This window comes from Delphinapterus leucas, chromosome 21 (genome assembly GCF_059928025.1).
Source record: "Delphinapterus leucas isolate spDelLeu-1000000601 "Yukka" chromosome 21, BTC_Dleu_Yukka2, whole genome shotgun sequence".
NCBI classification, from domain to species: Eukaryota; Metazoa; Chordata; class Mammalia; order Artiodactyla; family Monodontidae; genus Delphinapterus; species Delphinapterus leucas.
In genome coordinates this window covers 228790-246107 of record NC_143149.1, presented here as the reverse complement: position 1 = coordinate 246107, position 17318 = coordinate 228790, and the positions used below count along the sequence as shown (strand labels likewise).

The 17318-nt window shown below is 40.1% G+C and overlaps 1 protein-coding gene across 1 annotated transcript in view; it reads left to right on the top strand.

Annotated features, from left to right (window-relative positions):
- Positions 1-17318, top strand: part of TENM3 (teneurin transmembrane protein 3) — a 318373-nt gene that overhangs the window by 237948 nt on the left and 63107 nt on the right. Inside the window, exons 12-15 of the mRNA XM_089903558.1 lie at positions 42-188; positions 13272-13488; positions 14497-14616; positions 15414-15675. Of these exons, the coding sequence (XP_089759684.1) occupies positions 42-188; positions 13272-13488; positions 14497-14616; positions 15414-15675 (746 nt within the window). The remainder of the gene's footprint in view (positions 1-41; positions 189-13271; positions 13489-14496; positions 14617-15413; positions 15676-17318) is intronic.

Here is a 17318-nt window from a genome sequence, read left to right as displayed (position 1 = left end):
CTCAAATCACTTCTGTTGTCCTTCTTTGTCTCTTTTGACAGAGGGGTGCCCCGGTCTGTGCAACAGCAATGGAAGATGCACACTGGACCAAAACGGCTGGCATTGTGTTTGCCAGCCAGGGTGGAGGGGAGCAGGGTGTGACGTGGCCATGGAGACCCTCTGCACAGATAGCAAGGACAATGAGGGAGGTAAGAGACGCTGAGCAGGAAAGCGAGCTTGTGCCGGAACTCAGGTTTATGAGTTCTCGCGGGTACCTGGTTATCTGTTGCCAAAAAAAAAAAAAAAAAAAATCCGATCCCCATAGATGAAATTTTTTGAAAAATGTATGAGTGCTGATAGGGTGATTTTGCTCCCTATTTTCCCTGAGACAAATGCAAGATTATCGTCATTCAGGGAAAAGGCAAGGTAACCAAGCTACCGGGTAATGTACATTGTTCTCCATTCCTCGTGGTAATCTCCAGGTGACAGTTCTCCTCGGTGCAGTTTTTAGGACCCTGTAGATTGGGAGCTCTAAAGCAGTATTTTAATAATGCAACATTCCAAAAGGTGCAAGACAGCTCCCAAGCTCTTCTGTTGGAAGGCGTGGATGAAAATAAAAAAATAAAAAAATAAAAGGAACAGAAAGCAATCCCCTTGAAGCTGTACCTCCAGTGTCATTTTTTTCTTTCCAGTGTCTTTTTATCCTTAACTTTACAGCCTGTGAAAAGGATTATGATATTCCACCCCATATAAGCCCAGGGTTAAGGAACCATTGTTTTCCCCGCTGCGCACATCCTCCGTGCTTGTGTACTTCAATTTCAGAGCATAGAGAAGTGAGAGTTAGGGTTTGTCTCCAGTGATGGAGGACTTGCCCCTGGAGCTGTTCAGTTTTGGTGTCCCTTTGGGACTGAGGTTTTTGGAAGGATTCAGTTTCTGTCTGGACCTCTGTGGTCACCTGCTGTGTGGGTTAGTGTGTGTTTCCCTACCCCCACCTTCATTCCACCTGCCCTTTTGGGAGTGTCCACGTGGGCAATATAGTGTTGGTTAAAAGTGCAGGTTTAGAGTCAGATCTTCCCTCCAACTCGCAGTGCTTATGTGACCTTAGACAAGGTTCTTATCCCTTTACATTTCAAATGCTTCATGTAGAAAAGAGTGATAAAGAAGTTTCTGGAAGGATTAAGCTAGAGAATGTTTGTAAAAGTACTTAGTGTATTGCCGGGGATATATTATATTGTAAGTAGCAGCTATTATTATCCTATTTTCCTTCTTTTGCTTTCAAAAGTGCTCCCCTTGACTGGGTGAAATTCATAAAAGGTTGTCAGAGAAGGTTGAATGGCCTTTTCCTTTCCAAATAGAGTGGACCTAACTTCAGGCAGACCTCGGAGATGTTGCGGGTCCGGTTCCAGAGCACTACAGTAAAGCAAGTACCAGAATAAAGCAAGTCCCACTAATTGTGGGGTTTCCCAGTGCATATCAAAGTTACGTTTACCCTACACTGTTAAGTTACCCTATACTGCAGTCTGTTAAGTGGGCAATAGCCTTATGTCTAAAAAACAATGTACATACCTTAATATAAAAATATTGCTAAAAAGTGTTAACCGTCATCTGAGCCTTAAGCAAGTTGTAACATCAAAGTCGTAACATCAAACATCAAAAAAACCATCATAGATCACCAGCACAGATATAATAATGAAAAAGTTTGAAATATTGTGAGAATTACCAAAACGTAACACAGAGACACAAGGTGAGCAAATGCTGTTGGAAAAACAGCGCGATGGTCTTTGCTCCATGCGGAGTTGCCACAAACCTTCAATGTATGAAAAATGCAATATCTTTGGAGCACAATAAAGGGAAACACAGTAAAAACAAGGCCTGCCCTGTACTGTTCTCTCAGAAGCAGAGTGCCAGAACCAACTGTCAGCTCTCCCCATTGCCCCCAACACACACACACACACACACACACACACACACTACAGTCATTCTGAAACCAAATGTTATTTGTGTCTCAACTTCCTAAGAGTTGCAATTCTCCCCTTTCATTCTAGCACATTGGTCACTATTTTCCCTGTTTTCTTTTAACCTGGGCTCTTGAGAAACTTGAGCCACTGGTTCTGAGCTGAAGCCTCCTTTGCTGTCTGCTCCTGATAGATTTAGGTGGTCCTTAACCCTCGCAGCCCCTCCTGCCTAATGATATGCAGTTGCCCCGATCCCTCCTCAGCGCGCCCATGTGCCTGTCTTAGGAACCACAGCATCAGTCCTCTCTGACCCCCAGCCCAGACGGCAACTTTCCTCCTTGCTTTCCCCCAAGGAGCCCCTACCCCACTGTGTTCTATTGCCCAGGGAGGAAGGAGAGCTTCCCTTCCTCCTTTTTTTTTTTAAATTACTCTTTTATTTTTTATTCTTTTGCCACACAGCATGAGGGATCTTAGTTCCCCGACCAGGGATCGAACCCATGCCCCCTGCAGTGGAAGCGTGGAGTGCTGGACCGCCAGGGAAGTCCCTTCCCTTCCTCCTTGATCAGATATTTCACACTTGTCTTCTAAAAGATTTACCTTGAGGAGGTTACAGACTCTTGCAGAGGGAAGCAAACTGCAGGGCCAAGTCTGCAGAGACGCTGCAGAGTAACTGAGGGGCTAATCAACTCTTTAGTATTGTTATCAGCTAAGGAGGTTTCTCTCTTTCCTCAAAATTTATCAGCTGTGAATTGGCCTGGTTCCCCCCTTGTTTATTCTTCTTAGCCTGAAGCTAAGCTATCTCTAGACTTGCCTCTCCAAGGGGAAATCTGAGCTGATAGAAGACCTCATGTGGATTCTCTACTTATCTCATATAATTTGTATTCCTGTCCCTAACCTAATTTTGTTGATCTTCTGAGAAGGAATCTCAGTGCCAGCTTTATTATATCCTGAGATTGTAACCTGGGTGCCTTATAACCCAAGCTAGAGGGTTCCTTGAACTTAAGCATGGGCTGTGTGTATACAGACAATATTTTCCACACCAAACCCCAACTCAAGACACATAATCTGGCAATTAAGGATATCATTATATGAGGACAATAAAACAGAATGTTTAAAATAAGGACTGTACTTGAAATTCTATGATACATGGGAACTGTACCATTAGAGATCTATTGTCTAAACTAAGTTTGATGTGAAAATGGTGAATTAGCCAGAAAGTAGCTATAAGTAATTTGATTTAGCACATTAAGTAACTAAGGAGGAGGAGAAGATGAAGAGAGGTTGATTTAGCCCGAATCAGAAATTAAACGTATCATACGAATAGCTGCTAGTCTAGTCTGAGTAATTTTGTAGAACACAACTTTAAGAACTTTGCAGAACACACACGCACACGCACACGCACACACACACACAAAGAAAGTTGCTTACTATTCCCAGAACTGAAAAAGATATATTTAAAAATTTTAGAAAGGACAGCCACATACGGTTAAATACATATTTTTCTTACGCCAAGCACCTTCCTTCGCCTCCAAAATATACCTTCCTTTACCAAATCCGCTTCACTGCATTTCTACTGCCTAAGCCTAAAGATCCTCAACCTATGGATCTCACTAAATAAATAAAGAATCCACCTGCCGATGCAGGGGGCACGGTTGGAGCCCTGGCCCGGGAAGATCCCACATGCCGCGGAGCAACTAAGCCGTGCACCACAACTAGTGAGCCTGTGCTCTAGAGCCCGCAAGCCACAACTACTGAGCCCGTGAGCCACAACTACTGAAGCCCGCATGCCACAACTACTGAGCCCACGCACCTAGAGCCCGTGCTCCACAACAAGAGAAGCCACCGCAATGAGAAGCCCATGCACTGCAACGAAGGCAGCCCCTGCTTGCCACAACTAGAGAAAGCCCGTGCGCAGCAACAAAGACCCAACGCAGCCAAAAATAAATAAAATAAATTTATTTTAAAAAAAAATAGGTGACCCTCTCTGCCTGTGGAGCCAGCTTCCCCTTTATGTCTCTAACAGGCATGAGGAAGAGCAGGCTTCGAGGGGAATCTGCAATGAGGACCAAGAGAGGTGGGCTACCAATAAAGTAGCCTCCGGAGGGGCTTTAGCTACTCTTGCAGCACCTGCGTAGTCATGAGAAGTAAATCTCCTGTTCAGTCGGACCTTGTTTCTTTAAGGCTCAAATAGATAGCTGTTGCATACACAGACTCATTAGCTTTTCAGAACTAAGACCATCTTTTACCCACCATAAAGGCCTTGACAAAGATCCCCACTCTCTGTGGACTCAACAAGGCGTCTCCCCCTTTGCTTCTCAAATCTGAGCTCCAGGTGTCGCACAGAGGCAGCTGGAGCAGACATCAGGGCAGAGGTGGGCTATGGGAGAGTCAACTTTTAAATCACGCAGTGGACGTCAGAAACTTGTGGTCACTGGACCAGCGAATTGTGGCGAACATCTCCACACAGGGCCTGTAGGCACTTTGGAAGCAAGGACAAGATATCCTTTTCTCATTGGAAACGGTTTCTGAGCAAGGGATCCACGCTGCAGGCCTCCACTTGGCTTTTACATATTTCTTCAGCTTTATCTTCACCTACAAAGTCATCCTCCCTCTAGACTGAGCCACGTCTTGTTCATATCCCGGAACTCACTCTGCTGGTGAAGTCGCTAAGATCAGAGAAAAGACAGGTGAAGAGATGGGAACTGATCCCTAGGAAATGCTGTGTGTCTGGAGTGGGGTTGAAGACAGTGACTCCATACTGCCCCGTCCTCAGCTTATGTAACTGACAAATTTGGAGAGAACTGCACCTAGGCGTACAGACGGTGGTAACAGATACCTGGGTTAATCATATGTCAACTCTGCTTGTTCTGTGCCGGCACCATTCTCTGGATGTCTCTCCCACCAGCTCGAGGTTTACACTCCTCTAGCATAACAAGCCCAGTGCAGGGAGGACACCTTTTTCAATGGTTACATGAGACCTGGGCCTGGCCTGAGCCCGACTCTCATTGGTCTGAATTAGGTCACCTGCCCTACGAGGAAACTGAAGTTCTGTCTCCAGAATAAAGGGGTAAGGATGGTGGGTAGGCAGAAAAACAGATTCCACTATCGGAATGTAAATAGCTGTCAATAGCGTTTGGCTTTAGTGTAACCAGACAGTGTACCCCAATAACCATTTCATATGGCTAGTAGAGCTCTGTTCGTTTCAGAAGGAGTCTTCTAGTCTCTCTCTTCTCCCTTCCCCGCCAAATTCCAGCCTTCTCACTTGAGAACAAGGAAACCAGTGGTGAGCCTCCCCTGACATGCTCTCCATGCCTGAGACTGACGAGGCAGCTCTCAGTTCTCTCCCAAACACTTCTGTACGCATCGTCAGTTTCACCTGGTCACCCTACTACAAATCTCATTGAATAGCGGGTGTCTTGACTTTCAGTAGCTCCCCATATGGTGGTCCCACTGTAGAAGCATCAAAATGCAACAGCTTGCCAGAGACAACTCTGTTTTTTAGAGACTCAAGGTGCTTATTAATGAGAAGATTTCTCCAAAATATATTGTCTCCGGCAGTGGTTACCGTGTTCCCATTGCCCTTCTTATTCGGGAGATCTCGTCAGAGTTTCCTCTGACATCTTGCTTCCCTGTCTGGTCCTCCAGCGGATAGCTCCCCTGTGGGGACCAGAGGCATGGGATGCAAGCCCTCTCCTGCATATTGGATGGTTGAGGGCCCAAGAATGACTTAAAGCCTCTTCCTAAATTTTGTGCAAGATGGTAGAGTGTCAAAGTATAAATCCTGCCAGGAAAGATGCATCTTACTTGTAAGTAGATAGAGTTATTCTTTGTCCTTCAGAGTTGCTACTTCGTGGGGCTAGATGTCAGGAAGATGTATCTAAAACAGGCTTTTTTAAAATCTTCAGAGGTTGATAATTGTAGAGATTACAATTCAACTGAATTAATTTCTAAATAAGCTCAGATCCAACTGAGCTTATTTAGAAATTAAAAAGAAACCGTAATGAGAGAGAGAGAGAGAAAGGAAGGAAGAAAAATACAAATGAAAGATTCAAACTGCAGGAGAAAGCAGGAGTGTGCTAGCAGTGAAAATGAGGAGGGAAACAATGAATGAAATTTTAATGTAAGCCTCAGAATGAGTGTGATGAATGGACAGAGCTGGTCTAAGTTTGGAGATTTACCAAATGAAAATAGGGAAATATTTGAAAATAGATTTTTAAGAAGTCCTAGCAGGAGGATGAGACAATTGTGTTCTCCAAAAAACATATTGAAAAATAAAAGTTAAATAAAATAGTAACAGAAATAGGAAGAGGGGGGAAAAATGGTTTAAAAAAAGAAGAAAGAGGGAGGGTGGGAGGGAGGGAAGGGAGGAAATTACAAGAGTTCCTAAGTACTTCTTAAAAAGAATCCAGATATCAGAATATAGAATGGCACTCAGTCTCAGAGCCTTAAAATACGTTAACCTGGCGGATGATTTGGGGCAGGGGGAATTACTATTCATTTGAAAGACCCTATGAGATCCTACTATAGGGAGAGATTCAGGTTACTCTGAACCCTTTTACTATCCACAGAAGTTTTAGAGCCCTGGGAATCCTCTTCTAGGAAAGAAAAGTCCAGCTTGTGCTCTCAGAAGTAAAGGACCCCAGTAGCCTCCTGGTAGTACACAAGGAACATGGGGTTTGATCACTGTTTTTTGAATGAGTTTTAGAAGGAGAGGAAAATCAGAGCCACACAGGCTGGAACTAAAAGTCTCCCCTGTATTTTACACCCGTTACCATTTGCTGCCACCGCAAGGTTCACAATGTAACAAAGGGCATCGCACAGAACCTCTTTAGAAAGTGTCCCCTTTCTCCATGTTAAGAACGTCTGCATTCCTGGGGAGGGTTATTACTAGTAACCATACACAAGTGCTACATTCTTATTGTCAAGAGTGACCACTGTCAACAACTTAAAGAGTGCGTGTTTCTACGCCTCCTTCAGTGAATTTAGATGCACATTTATGTTTTTAAACGTAAACGGGATAGGTACTGTTCTAAATTTGATTCTGCCAAAGAGGGTAACTTAGAGATGTTTTTCATGTCAGTACATATAGGCCTATCTCCTACTTTATAACAGAAACACGGTTGTCCTAATGAATTTTACCACTACTAATTAATAATTATTTAGTTGTTTCTCTTTGTTTTTGCTCTTAGTATAAAGACAGATCTGTAGTGAATCTGTGTGTGTATATCTGCATATAAACCTGTGAATGTACAAATATTTCTTTGGGACAGATTTTTAGAAATGAAGTTGCTGGGTCACGGGGTATTTTAATTTGTAATTCTGGTAGCTACTGCCAGTTGCCTTGCAAGTGAGTCTCACCATTGTGCACTTCATCGGTGGGATAGCGCTTATCTTCCCCATGTTCATGATCTGTACATGATCATTGTACATAAGCAAAATTGTCCAACAAAATGAAAAATACGAATTTTGTCTGCTGGGTGGGAATGACTCCATTTTTATTGTTTAATTTGCATTTCCCCAATTACTAGTTAGATTGATGATCTTTATATATGTTCCTTGATTGTTTGCATTTCTTCTTTTGCTAATCGCTTATTTATTTTTCTTGACCATTTTTTTCTATTGAGCTACTTGGCTTTTCTTTTAATTTTTAGGGGTTCTTTGTATATTCTTCTTATCAGCTCTCTATGAGGTGTGTCACAGATATTTTACCCCACGTTTTCGTTACCTTTTAACTTTGTTTATGGTGTCCTTCATCATGCGGAAATTTTCAAATGATAAACTTTTACAAGGTAAATGTTTATAAGGTTTAACTTTTCCTTCATGAATTCTGGGTTGTTTGTCTTTATAAGTACATACATAAGTTGTACTTATGTGTAGTATTTCGTATAATTTCTTCTAATACTTTCTGTAATTGTATGGATTGCTTAAGGTCCAGTTCATCAAGAACATGTAAAGATACCTATTAGAGTAAAAATAGAAACAGGAATTCAAGGATTAGCCTAGTGTCTGAGGGCAGGGAAAAGGTGATGAAAGAAAATCAGCACGTGTCTCTGCTGTGCTTTTAAGACATCATTTTGACCTGTTTAGATCTCATAAGCTCTAGGAACTGAATTGATTCTTCACTTCATTCAGCAAAATTATTGTATGCGTACTTGGTACCAAGAGGTATGTGTCCTAAATTCTGGTGCTACAACAGTGAACTAGATTATCCCTCAAGGAACTTCGTGAGACTATTGTCTGAGCTGATTGCTAAAGGAATTGGGGAGGGGGATAAGAGAGCAGGTGAGAAGTCTCCCGGCGGAGGAAATAATAATCACAAAGGTGTTGTAAGCCAGGTTAAGGAGTTCTAACTACTCAGAAAGCAGCAGGGACCAATTAAAGGAAGTATTTTAGCTAGAGAAGTGAAATAACCACATTTGATTTCTACCAAGATTACTCAGGTTTAAGTGTTGAGAATGAATAGCTAGGACAAGACTGGCTCCTGGGAAACCAACCCCTTGTTGAGATCTTGTCAGGAAGTGACCATGTGGTCTAAATGGTTGTTTCAGTGAAATGGAAAGAAATAGACTGATTCAAGAGATGTTTGGGGTGGAGAAAAGGAGGATCTGGTCATTGATTAGGTGCAGAGAAAAAGGGAGAAGAGGAATCAAGGTTGACATTCAGGTTTCTGCTTTGAGAAACTGGGTGAGTGGATGGTGGAACCATTCCTTGAAATAGGAAATGCAGAGGAAGCGAGTGTTCAGAGAAGATCATATTTGCTGTGCTTTAGACGTGTGTTAAGTGTTCGATGCCTGTGTAATATCCAAGTGGAAATATCTAGAAGACCGGTTGTGGATTTGGAGTTCAGGAGAATGATCAGCCTGGAATCATTAGCCTTGAAATGTTGTGAACATAGAGAGAATAAAGCCACCAAGAAAGCTCTGCTGTAGACAAACCAAGAAGATATAGAAAACCAAACATGATCCCAATTCAGTAATAAGTGAATTTCATGCATGGTACAGAATGGTGACTTAAAAGAGCAACAAAAGGTATACCCGTACACTTTGAAAATTCTAAAATCCACAGATAAAATACTGCATGAGAATTTCTACCTCTACCTCCAAGTTGAAGGCGGGGGAGGGGCTTCCAAATACTGTGGGGAAGGGCAGTGGGCATTAATTAATTATCTTTCGAGTAAAGATGAAAATTCATTCAAAGGAAATTCATGACTTTTTATCCAGTCAGTATGTCAGGGTTTTAAAAAACAAGTTAAAATATCCATAGCTGCTTAAAAGACAGAAGCAGATCAAAGCCAGCATAGAGGGTAAACTAGGAAAAGATGGAGTCAGACATTTTAATTATCTAGCAAAATAGGCATTAAATTTGCCAGAAAAAAAATCAAGAATGATTTAAAGACTATAAGGAAATAGGGCAGGGTAGAAACTTTAAAGCAAGACTAGAGGTTGGCAAACTATTACCCCTGGGCCAAAGCTTGTTTTTGTAAATAAAGTTTTATTGAGACAGTCACACCCACTCATTTACATATTGTCTCTGGCTGCTTTAGAGCTCTGAAGGCAGAGTTAGATACTTGTAGCAGGGACTATATGGTCCACAAAGTCTGAAATATTTTTTATCTGGCCCTTTATGAAATAAGTTTGCCAGCCACTGTTACAAACCAATGAAAGGGTTAAGAAAGATGAGAACATGTTTTGAAGTGATAACAGAAAAATAACATTGAGGATTAAGTGGAAGGAAGCATACTCATTGTCTATATCAAAGTACCACTTACATTGCAAAGCCTAACCAGGAGAAAGAGGGGCTCTTAACTGATCATTGGAGTTGTTATTCAGTGGGTTTTGAACAGTTCTGATTTTCTTTAGATTTTTTTACGGTTAATTCTATTAGCTAAGGCTTCCACACCAATCTCAATTTAAGCCGACCTAATATTCCTGAGACTAAAATGAAACGTTGATGATTTTGAGAAGCTCTTCCACGAAGTCACTTTTACTACCGTATACATTTGGGCAAGTGGGTAATCAGCTTAGTTTTACTAGATAGCCCTAGCCACGTGAGTATAGACAAAGAATGAAAAGTGTTTTCTCGAGTTATAGGAAGCCAGATTCATAACCATCTGTCACTTGCTTAGGCAAGTCACTGATAAACTCTGCAGAAAAATAACAAACCGTGTGTCCCTGCAACTCGGCTGTTGAAAATGAGATTCTTTCTCTGATTGATGTTAGCAGAGAGGCTTGTAAAAATGCATTCCCAACTGATTAATTCAGAAGGTGTCAATCTCAGGCAGTTTTATGACCTGCAGACTACATGCCAGATGCATGTTTGCTTTTTGTAAACTAACAAAGATGAATGATGAAATTTGAGCATTCCTCTTTGGCCAGCTGTACCATATAGTGCCTAAAGGAAGACACTGTGGGGATATTATGGGGGACAAAGTGGGGGGGGGGGGAATTTAACCCTTAATTTACCAGATTAATGGAGATAAAATATAATGTTTGGAAGTATTTTCACTATTAAGTAGTTTCTACTTATGTTAAAAAACGAACGTAAGGGAAAAACCTGTAAGAATATAAAATATTTGTGTGGAATTACTCTCCCGAGCATATGCACACCCCATTCTAAATCCATGGAGTCAGAGCTCTTAGATACATCATAAAACAGATTAAAGATTCCTCATGAAGTCTCAACATATGATCATGAATTGTTACTGAATGGGGTTTTTTAAATTGTTTTTTGAAGCTAAAAATGATTTAGGGGCAATAGGTCAACCATTTACGATTTTAAAAATCTGAATCTTCATAACTATGCTTCTATTTCTTTGAGACAGATGGAGAAAAATGCAATATATTGCATTATTATAACATATCCTCTTGAAAAATGAGCCTCTATCATAGTTTCATCTTTCTTCCACTAGAAATATTGAAGAATATTTAGACATTTTTCATCTTTGTGGCCTTTTGGCTAAGAAAGCAATATTTTGATAAATTTCTATGAAATTTCAAAGCTCAGTTTCATTTGACTTTCTTAAACATGATTTTAAATTTTTGTCAAAGAATAAATATACAGTTTCAAGTAATTAACCCATTTTTTAGAAATATAAGAGACATCTACATGAAAATGTAGCTATAATAAAAAAACTATGTAATAAGATCTACTTATCAGAAATTCTGACTCATACATTTTCTTGTCAAATTATGGTGTCAAAAAGTTAAAATAGTAACGTAAAAAGAGTCCAACACCATACATTTAATTCCAATATTTACGTATTAAGCCTTTTTTTTTCAACTATAAGGGAAATAGTGAGATTTTTAGTTAATGTCTCTGGATAAACTGCATCTCTTTCAGTTTCAAGTGACAGAAAGGCCACAACCCAAACAGGCTTAAGGAAGAAGGCAATGCTTTGGCTTCTAGAACTGAAAAGCTCAGGAGGTCAGGGTCAGCTTATTGCAAAAGCCCCAAAGGTGTCACTATGACCTGTTGTCTTAGGCCTTCAGCTCTTGACTTTGCCTCTTCTGGGATGACTCCGTTCCCAGACAGGTTCTGCTGTAGTGGCAGCAAGAGGGATGCAGCAACCCTGGCCTCACAGCCTTACAGCTCCAAGCCTGGGGGGATGGGAGCTGATGGGGCAGGATTGCTTTTTAGATAGTTCCTGAAATTCAATCTGGCTTGACAAGTTAGGTCACATGTACATTTCTGAACCAAGCACAAAGGGAAATATGCACATAGACTTGAGAGTTCGGGAGAACTGGGTACCCAAATGAAAGTTCAGAGCTGTTGCACAAAGAAGGGGAAATGAGTCTTAGGAGAAACCACAAGTGTTGACAACGTTCTTCAGGTGGGAGCCAGGCTCCTCATCTCCTTTTTCTTACCTTATCTGTGTTGTTGACCTAATTCTAGACTGGGCAATATAATTCAATTTAGTCTGTTTTCTTTTGTCTCAGTTTGCTGTCAGATAATGAATGGGCAAGCTTATGTTCTATTAATAAGAGTAGCCTAAAGCAAAAAGAAAAAAATGACTAGTGTGGTTTTTCTAAAAATAAAAGTTATTTCAAAACACTTGTGTAAATAAAATATATAGGCCAGCTAGATATTTTCAGCTGAGTTTGCCATAATAGGGTCACACCAAGACCTAAAACTTAGGTGTGAAGATTTTATAATGATTTTTTGTCTCTTCTCCCAAAGGTAATTAAAGTCTTCTGAAACTAATGTTTTTATTAATCTACATTGAGAAATGAAATTGCCAAGCAGATCAAACTTCATGTATCAACTGGTCACTGAAAAATGACCTTAAAGGATAATGTCATCAACCATCATAACCTGACTCTTATCTGCTAATGGGATGGTTTAAATGTTTCAAACAAAATTCTTACATGGGCCATTGAATGTAGTTTCCTTCTGATATTCCTGGAGAATGCTCTGGAAGATTCTACCCATTACTCTTGTTATGTCACCAACAGTGTAGGTCCATTTTTAGTGATAGGTTTCTTATCATTTCCAATATTATGGCTTATTTACATTAGCCACATTTTTATTAACATCTGCATTTTAAAGGATGTGTATTAAGAGCTCAGGTTCCTGTTTAAAATACGAGCAATGCCTTAATTTTATACGAAACACACTTTACCATCCCTGGGAAAATGATTTCCTTGAAAGGTGGTTGGCTAATCTCATTCATTATATGTTACTCTGTATATGTATTTCACGGACTTTCATATTCTGACCTTTTCCCAAATTGTAAATGGGGGAACAGCCGGTTACTGGAGCAGTCTGAACACACACAGTATTTACCAATTAAGTCCACCGTTGTGTATGGGCACAGCTCATGGCACCTCAAAACAGTTACAATAGTAACATCAGAGCTCAGTGATCACAGGTGACCATCACAAATATAATAATAATGCAAAAGTGGAGTATCGCGAGAAATACAAAAATGTAACAGAGACACGAAGTGAGCAAATGCTGTTGGGAAAATGGCACCGATAGACTTGCTCCACACGGTTGCCACAAACCTCCGATGTGTAAAAAACTCAATATCTGTGAAGAGCAATAAAACGGGGTCTGCATGTGATGGATTGTTCTAAACAGTCATTTTTTATTTTTTACTCAGAATCAACATTATATGATTTTTTTTCAGCCATCTTCAATCCAAACATTTACTGTCTATGAAAGCAACTGCAGGTATTGTATTTCATTTGGTTTCAAAAAGTATGCCTCCTAGAAATGACTATCAGATAGGGGGAGCGAATCTTTTGATGTGGAAAAAGCCAGTCAACAAACAAAACCTGCTCTACATCACGGCAGAAAAAGAGGAGTTCTCTTACTGGTTTCCGTTTCTGTCTACAGATGGACTCATTGACTGCATGGATCCTGACTGCTGTTTACAGAGTTCCTGCCAAAATCAGCCCTACTGTCGCGGATTACCTGATCCCCAGGATATCATTAGCCAAAGCTTACAATCACCATCTCAGCAAGCTGCCAAACCCTTCTATGACCGAATCAGTTTTCTCATAGGATCTGATAGCACCCATGTCATACCCGGAGACAGTCCTTTCAATAAGAGGTTAATGCAGCTTTTCCTTACATAGACTTGTAGTGATATTATCATCAGTGAGAAGCCCTTTATATGAAATGCTGATGACTGTGAATTTGAGGAAAGTGCTTTCTTTAAAAGGCAGTTTCTCCTCGTTTGGCACATCCTTCACCAAACTTCGCATTTCAAGCATTTTTGACATAGTTCCCATACTTTGTCAATTTCAGTACCTGAAACATAACAGGACATCCCATTAAGGAGTCAATAAATCTTCATTTAACTAGTTGATTTTTGTTAGCACAGTTGGAAATGTTTCAAAAGAAGCAATGAAAAGACTCCAAAAGGCAAAACAGAAGTGCACTTTTTTTTAAGCTGAGCTCACTAAATAATACAAATTATGAAATAATGTAATGGAACTGCTAACGGCATGGCAGTAAGATTGCATAAGCTGTTGGACTGGTGCTTTGCAGAGCAGTAATGACCTGAAAATAAACCAGTAAGGGAAAGCAGGTGTCTTGTGTCTCACTGAGCAAAAGAAGATGATTTACACCAGAACTCCTGGTTCTGCAGCGGTTTAATAGCATTAATGCAGTTAGACCCAGCAGTTGATTAAAAGTTGTTTCACAAATGTTCCTTATTGCCTGCTTAAATCTTGTACTTTTTGGTCCCTGTAGATTTCCCAATTGCCTTGGAATTAATTGGAAAGTATACTTTCCTTCATGCAAGCACCAGGTATATGACATGAAAAAACTGCAGCTTATAATTTTAAAACTTCATCTCTAAATTATTGGTCTTGATAACTTTCCAAAATCCAGATTGCAATGAATTAAAACCCCTGGTAAACACCAGACATTTTGAGAATGTGGATTACAATGAATTAGAAGGAACATTGTCTTGGGAGTATTTCAGGTCTGGTTTCTGTGAATACAAGTGCATGCAGTAGTGTTATTTTAACCTTAGATTGAATTATCTCTACATCATGATAATGTTGGCCTGAAAAGACAAATGTTCATTCTAGTTCTTCTACTTTTCCCACAGCCTTGCATCCGTCATCAGAGGCCAAGTACTAACTGCTGATGGAACGCCACTTATTGGAGTGAATGTCTCATTTTTCCATTACCCAGAATATGGATATACTATTACCCGCCAGGATGGAATGTAAGTTAATCCCAACACCCTGTCTCTGTTTGAAGTATTTTAAGTATAAAAACTAGGCATGCTTGGGCTTCCCTGGTGGCGCAGTGGTTGAGAGTCCGCCTCCCGATGCAGAGGACATGGGTTCGTGCCCCGGTCCGGGAAGATCCCACATGCCGCGGAGCGGCTAGGCCTGTGAGCCACGGCCTCTGAACCTGCGCGTCTGGAGCCTGTGCTCCACAACGGGAGAGGCCACAACAGTGAGAGGCCCGCGTACCGCAAAAAAAAATAATAATAAAAACTAGGCATGCTTGTATCACCCAGCATGTTTTATTGTCCCTTCTAATATGGAAATGCAACAACTTTTAGACTCCAGAAATCTGTGACAGCACATGGTGGCAGAAATTTAAAGTTATATACTCAGATAGGTCTTTAAAAGTTGATTTCATTTCCTAAGGCATAATAATAGTGTTGTGGTTTTATAGGAGAATGTTCTTCGTCTTAGAAGATTCATGTTGAAATATTTGAAAGTGAGATTTTGTAATATCTACAACTTACGCTCAGATGGTTCTGGAAAAGGAGTAGATAGGTAGATAGATAAAGCAAATTTGGAAAAATGTTAATAAATTAGTAAATCTAAGTTAAGGGCATATGGATGGTCATTGTATAATTCTTTTAATATTCCTGTAGATTTGAAACTATTTCATATAAACGTTGGGAGAAGAAGTTTTTCTTTATAAAGCATATTGATCTGGGGAGGTGAGTGACTGGAGTTGCATGAGACCCAGATAATTCACTAAGCATGTCTTGTTTTTTCTTAGGTTTGACTTGGTGGCGAATGGCGGGGCTTCTCTAACTTTGGTATTTGAACGATCCCCGTTCCTCACTCAGTATCATACTGTGTGGATTCCATGGAATGTCTTTTATGTGATGGATACCCTAGTCATGAAGAAAGAGGAGAATGACATTCCCAGCTGTGATCTAAGTGGCTTCGTGAGGCCGAATCCTATCATTGTGTCATCACCTTTATCCACCTTTTTTAGATCTTCTCCTGAAGACAGTCCCATTATTCCTGAGACACAGGTAGGATATTCTAGCAGGCATTGCTTTTATATAAACCATTTTCAGATCATGGGGTTTCCAAAGAATGTTTTTACAGGATTACAGAATTCCAGTGCTATCCTAAATAATTCTATAGAATGACATATAGAATGTGGTGTGTGTATGTACAAGGATAGGTATTTCTATAGTAAGATATCTAGTTATTCCTTAAAGATCTATTAAAAATACTTTTTCCTCAAGCTATATCTGTATCTTGTATTAATTGTAGCCAAATGGGAAAACAGCTTAAGCTCGACAGCTAATAATGCCTTTGCTCATTTATTCGTTCATTGGAAAAAGGTTTTAGTGCCTGTACCTGACCTCCTAACTGACACTGTACCAAGTGCTACTGTACATGGTCATTACTCTCAATATTTTACTGCTTAATGATTATTGTAAGCCATTCTACATGTGATAAAGATTTGAATGAAGAACTATGGAAGTTCAAAAGAGAGGTCAGTTCCTAAGGAAGCCAAGGAAAACATCACTGAAGAGGCTGGCCTTCAAAGGGGGGAAAGGATATTCCAGATAGAAGAAAATGTGTGAGCAATAGCATGGTGGTAAAAACAAATGCTGTTGTATAAAAACTGGTGAGCAATTTAAAGGTGTAGGACACTTATGGGGAAAGACGGGCCAGATAATGAATGGCCCAGAAATACCATACAATGGATACCTTGAATTCTTTAGATGACATGGAACCAGGGGGCCAATGTAGATTTTTCAGCATTTCTCTAATGCTAACTCAAGTGACAAAATGCATAAAATAATAGAAGGAGACAGATCAGTGAACAGAATAATATTCACTGTACTTCCATACAGACCCAGCACCCTGAGGCAGAGGGCCCACCAATCATACTGGTTGTGGAAATGAAGAAGAGGGAATGGATTAGACAGATTTGGAGGTAGAGCTGGGAGGACGTGGTTTCCGCGTGTTTAACCAAGTCAAGGATGGAGCTTACAGATCAGGCAGCTGGCAAAAATCGGCTTAATGGTTGGTTTTTCCGCTCGGGCTGGATTTACTTTTCCCACTAATGCAAAAAATATGGCCAAATTAAATTACCTAGGAGAAACACGTTTTAATGAACTAAATTACAGATATTTGTTCCAGGGAAATAGGCTAATGATGACAAAGACAGTAATCAGTTATTAAAATTAGGAATAACACGATATTTTGAAATACAGGAGTAACTCCTAGAAGACCACAGAAATATATATTCATGAAAGACTGCCTTACCTATGGAAAACCTATCAAATTTATGGGAAATTATTTTGGAAATAAATTAAGAGGAAATAAATTATATGCCTGAGGTTTCAATCACTTATATTTTCAGGGCCATTCAAGAGTCACAAAATCTATTTTTCAAACTACCCACTGGTATTTCACCCCAATGATATAGAACAGTGAGTTCTGTTCAGATGATTCACCCTGTACCCTACAGTCCTACAAAAGTACTGTCAATCTTAAACGTAAGGGTTTCCCTAAGTCTAATAGAGCTCTAGAAAGTTTCTGTATCTTCATAAACTATTTTGCTTAAGACAGTCTGTGTCTGAATTCAGTCAGCATGGCTGGTAAGGAAAATGCCAACTGTAATAAATTGGTGTCTATTACAGCATAGCAATGCCTT